Consider the following 11,960-nt stretch of genomic DNA (forward strand, 5'->3'; position numbering starts at 1 on the left):
AAGTATTGAAATATATTGGATTTATGAGTTTAACATACTTCCTAAAACAGAAACAGACATATAAAAAAATTCAAAGCAAATGAACAAATTAATGACTACCAAACAGACCATTAGTATTTTAAACAAAAGCAGTCTCAATAAAGAAGAGAAGATACAAATAACAGTGTTCTGAGTAATTATTTGAAAGTGAGAAAATACATAATTTGTGTAGATTCTTCCCTCAAGTACATTTACTTTGAAAAGAAGCCTAAATAAGGGGCTAATTGAAGGGGACATGAGTAGAACCAGATGGGTACAGATGCATGAGTGTGTTTCTGTCTTGGAAGTAAGTTATTTTAAGGGGAAGTGGTTGCATGTATGTGATGGGAAGATTAATGGCATAAAACTTGAACAGGGGAAGTTGTGGGGAGCTAATCCAGTGTCTATTCAAAAGTAGCCTTTTCCACTAAAAGGGGAAGCAAGGAATTGAAGATATAAGTGAAACTGATATATTTAAAATCTGGTAGGAAAACTTCTGTGAACAACTTTGGAAATAGATGATTTCAAAGATTTGATTTATTTTTTCTTTTTTTGTGATTTTGTTACTGTTGATACTCCTGTATTTTTTACATTCTTGTATGTTATGTGTTAAATCATTTACTTTTATTTCCCACTGTATTTGTTCTAAAGGCTTATTTCCATAGGGTCATAACTATAAATGAATAAATAGACTTTAAAATATAAAAGAGGTCCGGGGCACCTGGGTTGCTCAGTGGGTTAAGCCACTGCCTTCAGCTCAGGTCAAGATCCCAGGGTCCTGGGATTGAGCCCCGCATCGGGCTCTCTGCTCACCAGGGAACCTGCTCCCCGCTCTCTCTCTTTCTGCCTGCCTCTGCCTACTTAGGATCTCTCTCTGTGTCAAATAAATAAATAAAATCTTTAAAAATATATATATAAAAGAGACCCAGAAAGATTAAGTAGTCATAATAAGTGATATGTTTATTGGTTCATTCATATAATTCTCACAAAATCAAACAGGTTCTGTATTTCTAAACTTTCTGTATTACTTGGAGATTTCTGCTACAACTTAAGATCTTGCCTTCTATTACAAAGTCATTTATCATTTTCTGCCATGAAAAAAAATTTACAAATAACATGAAAAAACAATAAAATAAAGACCAGCAGATCTTGAGTCTGTAATATTATTGAGGTGTGAGCTTCATAACTTTTCTCTTAACTTTCTTCTTCTGATTTTTAGAGGACACTCTTCTCACACAAGCATGAAGAGGATTTAGTGCAGTTATCAGTACCAACAGTGTGTGAATTTACATACACACATTTTCCCTGGAAATCCAGACTTGGTTCTGGCAAACCCCTGAGAAATTAGAAAACACGAGTCATTGGCCATACTCACCATCTTCACTCTATATGATATTATTTAAAAACCACTATGTGAAATTCATTATGTCTAATGCTGTCAAGAACTCAAGGCTATAAAGACACTCTCCCTCTTTTGCATAAAGAACTCATGCATTTATAGAAGAGATGAATATATACACAGTAAATAAGTTTCACAAAATGTGATAATTATTTACAAGTGGTAAAATATACACCAGTATAGAGAGAAAGAGAATGATCTGGCTGGAAAATTATGGCAATAGCATGAAAGGACATATGACCTGGGATATAAATTTATGTTTTAAGTACAGATTGGCATAATAGAAGCCATTCAATTATGCATGCACAGTTGCAGTTGAAGGAGGGATATTTTGCTTATAAAAACATTATATTAGATACTCAATATTAGTAATGAAATTTAGTATATATGTACATACACATGTGTGTTTTGGTGTCTGTGTATATCTGTGTCTGTGTAATATGTCAGGATCTTTCCCTGTGCTCTGATGAGTTCTTCAATTTACAAAGTCACCACTGACATAAATGACATATAGCAGATGCTATCAAAACTCTGGTTGAATTTAGTCCTTGACTAAAGATCTAGAGCATTTTAGGTATTGTCAGTAAAACTACCTTTCATCAACTCTACAGCAAAATTAGTTGTCTAGTATTGTCTGGAAAAAGTAAAGCTTATCTACTCAATTATTAAATGCATAATACATTATTTTTCAAAATGTCAAAGAAATTAGAAAAAAATTCTTAACTGCGTAGGAAAAATAAAATATTTTATTTTATACATTCTTCTATTCATTAATTCCACATACTTATTGAGTATTCTGTGTAGCAAACATTGTACAGGGTTTGAAGCAGAGGAGAATATTCGAGTTACAAAATTCTAATAAATAAAATGATCTACCATGACATCTAATGTCATCCTGAATCTGATTACTAAAATTATTTTTTTTTATTTGACAGAAAAAGAGATCACAAGTAGGCAGAGAGGCAGGCAGAGAGAGAGGGGGAAGCAGGCTCCCTGCTGAGCAGAGAGCCCGATGCGGGGCTCGATCCCAGTACCCTGAGATCATGACCTGAGCCGAAGTCAGAGGCTTAACCCACTGAGCCACCCAGGCACCCCTGATTACTAAAATTATTAAGAAATGTTTTTATTGTCATAATGTTTGTGACATTCTTCCTTCCCTAGAAGATTGATGAAACTTACTGTGATTGTGGGAATGTGATTACCCTATATGAAGAGATAGACCATGATCACATAAGAAACCTGATAAAGGGGTACCTAGGTGGCTTAGTTGGTTGAGTGTCTGCCTTTGGCTCTGGTCATGATCCTGGGGTCCCAGGATCAAGCCCCATGTCAGGCTTCCTGCTAGGGACACTGCTTCTGTCTCCCCCACTGCCCACCCCATTCATGCTGCCTCTCTCATTCTCTCACTTTCTCCCAAAATAAATAAATAAAATCTTTTAAAAAAGGAAAACTTATATAATGATACCAAAGCCTCCATTTAAAAAAATTGTATACTTAAACGAATTTTGAGATGGAAATATTAAATCCCTTTATCTTTTATAATCGTTAATTTGAAAATGATATTTCTTGTAAGGCAAACTTATTTGGGCACTTATAATGAAAATGTCAAAGATATATCTTGCCTTTCTCTATAATTTAAAATGAAAGAATGCGATTTCAAAGCCAATATGATATTTCATTTGGCAAAGGAAGAAGAATAAAATTCATTATTAAAACCAGAAAAAGTAATAAATAAAATTATCAACCAAGGAAATAAGCAGACTCAGAATTTAACACAATGGTATAGGTTAAGTCCAGAAAAATATTCAAGGTTGTTCACATGTTGAAATATTTACACAAACCATGAAATATTTAAATGACATATGAAATGAGTTAGGTTATTTAAATATTAAAATTTTAATATATGATAAATATGACATTAAATTCAGTGATGAAAAAAATAATCATTTAAACAGTACTCTAACAATTGATTCCCTAATTGAAATATACATATTAGGGATAGACAAAATTATAACTAATGTAAATACACATGTACATGCTTCAACTTTCTCCATCTTATGTCAAAACAAATTTTAAATGTATAAAGACAATCTCAGTATGCCTAAATGTTAACTCTTTCCTCACTTAATAAAAGCAAATAAACTTAAACAGCAAATCACTAAAGGAAAAAACTGGTAAGAATGTCTGAAAGAGAGGTTAGAAACTTAATATATAAGAAGCTATAGCAAAAAATAAAAAAGTAAATAGGATAAAATGGTCAAAAGCATTATTATAGGTTATAGGAAAAATAGTTTCACTAAACATCAGAAGAATATAACCTTAAAGAACAAAATAAAAATAATGAGCTATCAAAATTATCAAAACTTTGAAATTCTAAGTTTGTCACACAGCAATGAAACAAATGTATATATAGATAGATAGATATAGAAACACACACACGCACACACACATACTTGCCGTAGATGTCTAATGCAATGTTTCTGGATCACAGTGACCAATATGTGCTTAAAACCATAAAAAGAACACAAACTCTGTGGCCAAAGAGTGAAATTTTATACTTCTAAGAACAACAGAAATGTCCCAAAGTTTATATATAATCATATTCTTCTTCACATTACATTTATTTTTTTTTAAGATTTTATTTATTTGTCAGAGAGAGAGAGAATAAGAGAGCGAGCACACACAGGGAAAACAGCAGGCAGAGGCAGAAGCAGGTTCCCCACTGAGCAAGGAGACAGATGTAGGACTAGATCCCAGGACCCTGGGATCATGACTTGACCTGAAGTCAGATGCTTAACCAGCTGAGTCACCCAGGCATCCCCACATTACATTTCTTATCTAAAATTGTAATTAGTCAGATCATCTAATAATAGAAGCATATTTACACTAATTAAAAAATATCTGAATAACTTTATGATTTATAAAATTGCTGACAGTATAATATGAAATAACAGAAGCAAGAAATAAAAATGTCCAGATTCTGTCCCAGGTAATCTTCTCTATTTCCTCAAGCTCTTTAAGCAAAAGACATTAAGAAAAGAATAAAGAATTGGGTTATATACCAGAAACTTACAGCTCAGGAGAAGGAGAGGAGCCATCCTCCCACTTCCATTTATTGTCCTCCTCCTTGTAAGACAGGCCAAGCCAAGTATGATTTACTGTAATTAATTTCATGATATTCTGGATGGAACAAACAGATACAAAAGTATTAATACTAAAAGCACATTATAGATGAAAAATATGTAATTTGTGTCAGGCAAGAAGTAAAGAATCATAAAAATAAAAATACTGCAGTCTATATATGTCCACTGATAAAGGAAACATCAAAAAATTACTTAGTTCTGTGGTGTCTGTGCTTTTCTCAAACCAGGAATTAAATGTGAAGAAAAAGAAAAGATAGTTAATAGAAAATTGTATAATCAGCAGGACATTGCACACTAAAAATAAATTGTTTTTTTAACTCATTTTAGCACTTAGTAAACTCTGTGTCTGTTCTTCTAGATTAAAATATATCATTGAACAAAAATGAGAAAATTCCCAATTTGAGGGGATTGGGTCCAGATAGAAGTAAACATCATATACACAAATGATATGTAAGAAGGTGACAAATCCTATAAAAGAAATTAGAGCAAGGAATCACAATGAGGTATCACCTCACGCTGGTGAGAATGGCTAAAATCAACAACACCTGTTGGTAAGGATGTGGAGAAAACGAACCCTCGTTTTGCATTGTTGGTGGGAATCCAACTGTGCATCCTCTGTGGAAAACAGTATGGAGGTTCCTCAAAAAATGTAAAAAATAGAACTACCCTATGACCCAGTGACTGCACTACTGGATATTTACCTAAAGAATACTAAAACATTAATTTGAAAAGATATATGTATCCCTATTTCTATTTCTACATTATTTACAATAGCCAAGATATGGGAGCGGCCCAAGGTGTCCATCAATAGATAAATGGATAAAGAAGATGTGGCATATATATCTCCAATGGAATTTTACTCAGCCATAAAAAGAATAAAATCTTGTCATTTGCAACATGAATGGAGCTACAGGGTATAATGCTTAATAAAATACACCAGTCAGAGAAAGACAAATACCATATGATTTCACACATATGTGGAAGTTAAGAAACAAAACAAATGAACAAAGATTAAAAAAAGAGACAAACCAAAAACCTACTCTTAACTGTGGAGAACAAACTGTTGGTTACCATAGAGGAGGGGAGGGATGGGTCAATTAGATGGTAAGGATTAAATATTACTCTTATCAAAACATAATGATGTCATTATTTCAGTCACTGAATTAAATAGAATAAGTTAATTTGGGGAAAAAAGGGTGCACTTATGATGTACACTGAGCAATATATAGAATTGTCAAATCACTGTGTCATACACCTGCAACTACTATAGCACTGTATGTTAACTATACTGCAACTAAAATAATAAAAGAAATTAAAGGTCAGGCAAGGAAAAGAAAAAAAAATTAGAGCAGGGTCAGAAGGACTGGGAGTACAAAGGAAGTCATCTGTGGGGGGTAGAAGAAAAGGTGGGCACTGATGCACAAGTTGCAGTTTTAAATGGGGGTTGTCAGGGTGGGTCTCATTGAGAAGGTGGTAACAGAATGAATGCATACTTGAAGAAGGTGAAGTAGTTAGTCGTGGTTATAGGAGAGAAGAACATTACATGCAGAGGGAACAGCAAATGCAATGCTTCTACAGGGAAAGTATGCCTGGTGTGTTGGGAAAGAAAAGGTGTGCTGAAGTGGAGCATACCAGGAAAAGATGAGTGAAAAACGAAGCATGGGTATTGCTTTCTCTGGTTTTAGTGGTGCAGGTGAACAGTTCCTTTAACTGGTACCTATTACATATTCATATCCCAGAAGCAAAGAATAAAATACAATCTCACCTCCAATCTACTCCCTTCTGTCTTAAAAAATGTAGCATTCAAAGAGACACACAGATCAGAACAGTTTAACCAAGAAACCATTTCCATGGTTTGATGGTAGCAGTGGTCTTTGTACTGAACCCAGTGCTTCAGAAGAGGTCCACACTCTACTCCTAGGAAAGAAGATAATTATAATTATAATATATATAATTGTAATTATAGCTCAGAGTCCACAGACCCTCAAAGCCCACAAACAAGGCCTTATTTCTTCAGACCTTTCCCTTTTAAGATATATAAGATTATTATTAAGAATTAAGAATTTTTTTTTTTAAAAGAATTATCGACTCAGAATTTTCTCGATTTCCCCCAAATTACCTTGTTTTTCCTTTAGTTTGTGTAAAGCCTCAATGAGATAATCCTTCTGGCTCCGGAGCCACTCTAGGGTTTCTACATTGGACAGTAAGACTTAATAGATGAGAATACACATTATATGACATTTTTTTTTACTATCTTAAGGGTCATAATAATGAAATTCTCAAGTGGCAAATATACAAATAATTCTGGTTTAGTTCCCTTCTCTTCTGAATTAGTTTCATCTCTAGCTGAAATAATTGATTGCTTAGAAACCAGCCTTTTAAAATGCAGAACATAGTGGTCATAGTCAGCAGTGTTGTATTATAAATTCAAAGTTGCTAAGAGACTAGATCTTAATTGTTCTCAATACAAAATTGAAATGATAAATATGTGACATGATACATGATGGTAGCAATCATACTGCAATATATAAATGCATTAAACCAGCATGCCACACACCTCAAACTTACACAATGTTATATTGTGAAGCATATCTCAATAAAATAAGGAAAAAAAATAAGGAAATCTGTCTTTTAACAGAACCTATCATGAAAGGACTCTCAAATGATTGATTCAGTTATTCCATATAGATTTGATACTTTGCAGGAAACAAATATGGTAATACGAGGCTTTTGTAAAATATTTATTTATGGTAAACAGACTATTTTATATTATAATTAACTAGCATAAAAGAAGCTTTATGATGACTAGTATTTTAAACTTCTCTCCTTAGGAGACATTTAGAAACTATGAAAATACTATGAGTTTTCAGATATTTAAGTTCTCCCATTCCCCATGCTCTCCGAATATCTTACACGTACCTCTGCTTCACACCTAGACACTTTGATTTATTTTCGGTTTATACGATTTCTCCTGAGCCTCCTAAGGGCAAGGGTCACGCTGATCACAGCCTGGTGGCTGGCATTTAATGTGCTTTGAACAGATGTGAATGAATAAATGAGTAAATAAGCTAATTAAAATAGGAGGCTGTGTCTCAGTATGTGTGACTCAGTTTCAGAGGATGATGGGAAAAAGAAGCAAGAAACCGTCCAAACTGTCATGCTGTTGAGTCAGAGAGCTCCTGTTAAGTTTCACAATCAGCCATTTTAGGGCTGTAGTAAGAACCACCTTGCGTTCTGTAAAGAGAGTTTTTTCTAGCTCTCATATTACCTTTGTTTCGGTCAAGAGCTTTTTGGATCTTTAGAAAATTTTCAGTTTTGTTTTGTAAAGACTCAATCCATTCGTTCAAGATCTTCATCTTGGTTGCTGATGCCTCAACAGTGTGAAAGTCTAAGAACAAGAATTCCCAATACATGTAAGCCACATGCTTAATTATGAAACAGCAGTGTATTCAATTATAAAGAATATATTTTTTTAGTTTCCTACCTACTGAAGTTCTCCATAAATGTTTTCAAAAGTTGTAAAAAGTTATTTGGCCAAATACTGTCTCATTTATCCACTATTATTTCTAAAGTCCACATCTAATCTAAACTATCACCATGATTTCCTTATAAGTTTGAATACATGTTTCTATTAATAGAAAAATGGTCCAATTCAATTGAAACAGACAACAAAAATGGCAAAGATCATCTTGAATAAGCCTTTTGGCATCATGATTTAATGTGTTGATTTAATGTGTAGAATTTCATTCCCTGATCAAAATTATAGTGTTTTCAGTATCAAACTAGTGTTATCAATGAAAGAGGAACATTTACTTTTAAATCACCAGTTGGGAATAATGTTAGTAATAATGAAAGCATTCTATTGATCTAATTTAGGCTGCTGGAGATATTGAGAATTCAAACAAATTATAAAAGAAGTTACTTTCTGAATTCTAAATAAATACAGTTGTATATTCATTGACCTTATTTCTTAGCAAGTTGTGATTTTCAAATAGTAATAATAATAATTGTTATTATCAAGATGTCTACAGTAATTGCAATAATATTGCTTCCCTAGAAAAATATTGTAGTTACTGAGAGCTTACAAAGTTAAATTCTTCCATATACTAAAAATGTTGTGATAATTTCATGTCTTTTTTTTTTTTTAAGATTTTACTTATTTATTTGAGAGAGAGAGAGTTCACAAGTAGGCAGAGCAGCAGGCGGGGGATGGGGGAGAAGAAGGCTCCCTGCTGAGCAAAGAGCCCAATGCAGGGCTCAATCCCAGGACCCTGAGATCATGACCTGAGCCAAGGCAGAGGCTCAACCCACTGAGCCACCCAGGCACACCTAATTTCATGTCACTTTTTGCCCGTTCTTTTTTCAATGGCAACAAAACGTTTACCAAAAGCTATTACCTGAAGATGGTTTAAAGAAACATAATCTGAGAAAAGTTTTCCCCTAATTAATCAGACTTACACTGATATCCAAAGAACCCACACAACATCAAGAGCAGCAGGCTGAAGATTCCCACGGTCACAGGAATGATTCCTTGCAGAGAAAAGGAAAAAGAGGAAGCTAAGAAACAGAGTAAGTGATAATCAGGGATATTGTGGGCTTATACTGTTTGAAAGATTAACACCATTATTTTCCACTTGTTATTGCTCTTAAAATATCCCCAAATTTCTGATACTATCCAATGTGTGAATTACTATAAACTTTTAGGCTGAATGTGAAGGGAAAAAAAAAAAAAAAACACTTAAAAGGATGTGCAGAAATGAGTTAGCATAGCAGACCTGACTACCATCCTTTGAAAGGCCTGCTTGTAAGGTTGGCCCTTGGCATCTAGAAACCTATATTTCAAGATGGTTCCCACCACGGTTATTGATAAGAATGGTTAACTATTCCTAAACTGTTTGGCACACTATATAGTTTATGATGAACACCTACTTTCCTTCTGGAAGTCTGGAATTTTGTTACATGTCAGCCAGAGGTTGCCTATATAATCACTCCTAATTAAGATCCTGAACACCAATTCTCTAATGAGTTTCCTGGGAGGGCAACATTTGATACACATTGTCACATCTTACTGGAGGAATTCGTGTGACTCATGGGACTGTACTGGGAAAAGACCCTACTCTCCACCATTCTTCACTCCATGTACATTTTCCCTTTGCTGTCTATGCTTGTATCCTTCCATTGTCATAAATCTTAGCTATAAGTACATGTATCTGTGCAAGTTCTCCTAGTCAATCATCAAACCTGAGCATGATCTTAGGGACTTCCACCACAGGTGAAAATCTTACAAACAGGTATTAAATATCCTTAAATACCAGGTATAAAATTTCAGTACAGATTACCTTATCCTCACTAATATATTCAGATGAGGAAGTACTTAATTATTTTAAATCTCTGTTATTATTAAGATAGAATTCTTTATTTGAACTTGCTGACTGGTGCTATATTCTTCTCCTAAAGGATGACTGCAAATCTTATGGAATTTTTTAACTGGATGATATTTGGTTTTAGGTGAAACATCATCTGTAATTTCTTTAGTTTCACTACAATAATATGTTACATTGCCACATTCTGGAAACCAAACTTCCAGCCATCATTGTTTATAGTCTTTTCTATAGACTTTAGTGTTAAAAAAAAAAAGTATTTGTACTTCTGAAGAATTATACTTCTGAAATAAGGTGAAATTCTGCCATCAAAGAGAATGGTTATATTAATAACTAATGTCCAAATCATTTCTTCAACTTTCCGAATACAGTAATGGTGGTTATCAACCAGAGACAATTTTGTCCCTACAGGACATTTGTAAATATCTGGAGACATTCCTGGTGTCACAACTGAGGGGTAAGTGTTACTGGTGTCTAGTGAGTAGAAGCCACAGGTGCTGCTAAACATCCAACAATCACTGAACGACAACAGTTATCTAGCCCAAAATGCCAGAGGTGCTGAAGTTGAGAAATCTTGCTCTACTAAATGTTTTTTTTTTATATATAATCAAAAGGAGGCAATCATATGGTAGGGTTCTCTCTTTCTTGTCTTTTTACAAATTTGCTGAAATTTAAATCATGATCATGTTTTAAATTTTGAATTTTGATCATGTTTAAGTCTCTCAGTCTCATGTCAGGAAACATGTCTAAATTTGGGCAAATGGCTTTCTTTAATCTTTGACTATTTTCCTTAATGTATGAAATTTTCAAATGTCTTTGTGAGAAAACACACTTTTATTTTGCTTCCATATACATTCTGAAAATTTTTATATCTCTATATTTTCTCTAAATTGTAAAATTCCCAAATAGTAACAGAGAAAAGTAAAATCAGTTGAAGTACCATAAGATAACAAAGAGAGGACATAAGTGCATAAAATCTGCTATGTATACTGTACCATTTATCCTGGTAGGCTCAGAAACTGGGCTCCATTCATGCTCTGGAGGAGGAGGAAGAGGAGAAGGAGGAGAGGGAGGAAGGTCAGGAGATGGTTCCAAGTCTGCAATAGGTATTGTCTCTGTCTGCTCTGTGGTTTCTTTTAGCATAGAAAATAAATTGAGATTAGAACTTAATTTAAGAGATTCAGAACTATTTTTAAAAATTACTGGAAAAACAATTATAATAGTAGACATTCAAACCACATTTCCATTCAACAGCCCACTCAGCTAAAATTATTTAAATGATTGATTACACTTTAGGTTGAGCCAGGAAACAGATCATTATTTCTGTTAATTTTATTTAAAAGCATCCTTTCAATATGTCTGAAAAATATTAAAGAAAATATAAGAACTTATGCCCCTGTTATAGTCATAACCAGCAGTAATGATAGACAAAGATAATTAAAATGTTACTTTCATTAAAATGGCATAGGATTTTGAATTTTAAAAAAAAATACCTGGAGGCAGCTCAGAGTCTGAAGCATTGGACATTATGAAGCCTTCTAGATGATTTCTTTATCCCCGTAGTGAAGAAGAGCCCACAAAGATGCTGGTAGGTGAAGGAAGAGATTTGTTCTCTACTATCCTCCTAGACTTGATGAAAAGTCCAGACCTAGTCTAAGTAGGGCAGCTACTTACAGTTGTATGAGACTAACTTACTTTGGTAAAAACCACAAAGGAAATGTGAAAATAACTGGATATATTTCTAACCATTTTGCAAAAATAAAAAAAAATTCCCATTTAATTAAATTATGTAAAACAAGATTTTTAATAACATCTGATTTGTGCAAGTAATAATCTGGAAATAAATTGGGAAAAACCACTGTCATAAAAAATGTAATTGATAGTTCATAGTGAAATTTTTCATGAAAATTGAGTATGTACTGAAGGAAGACATAGGTGCATGAATCTAAGGGTCTAGCCAACTAGAGGAATAAGAAAAGGAACAATACTGGAAATAACAGATATCTGTTAAAGAGAGAT

General features: G+C 33.6%; 1 protein-coding gene across 1 annotated transcript; it reads right to left on the reverse strand.

The window, feature by feature from the left end:
- Positions 1–1,233: 1,233 nt before the first annotated feature.
- Positions 1,234–11,468, reverse strand: LOC111141960 (NKG2-D type II integral membrane protein-like). The gene is made up of 8 exons (XM_022494846.1): positions 11,435–11,468; positions 10,937–11,074; positions 9,019–9,117; positions 7,829–7,948; positions 6,680–6,751; positions 6,326–6,477; positions 4,491–4,597; positions 1,234–1,354 (listed from the first exon to the last, which is right to left on the reverse strand). The coding sequence occupies exons 1-8, from the start codon at positions 11,466–11,468 to the stop codon at positions 1,234–1,236; spliced, it is 843 nt and encodes a 280-aa protein (XP_022350554.1).
- Positions 11,469–11,960: the final 492 nt, after the last annotated feature.

Source organism: Enhydra lutris, unplaced genomic scaffold, assembly GCF_002288905.1.
Source record: "Enhydra lutris kenyoni isolate GAN:26980312 unplaced genomic scaffold, ASM228890v2 scaffoldscaffold7, whole genome shotgun sequence".
Taxonomy (NCBI): domain Eukaryota; kingdom Metazoa; phylum Chordata; class Mammalia; order Carnivora; family Mustelidae; genus Enhydra; species Enhydra lutris.

Coding starts and splice junctions, on each gene's coding strand:
- LOC111141960 (XM_022494846.1), bottom strand. CDS start 11,468: ATGTCCAATGCTTCAGACTCTGAGCTGCCTCCAG. Junction 9,118..10,936: donor TGAGCCTACCAGGATAAATG/GTACAGTATACA, acceptor TCTGTTTCTTAG/CTTCCTCTTTTTCCTTTTCT. Junction 4,598..6,325: donor CAGAAGGGAGTAGATTGGAG/GTGAGATTGTAT, acceptor TGTTCCATCCAG/AATATCATGAAATTAATTAC.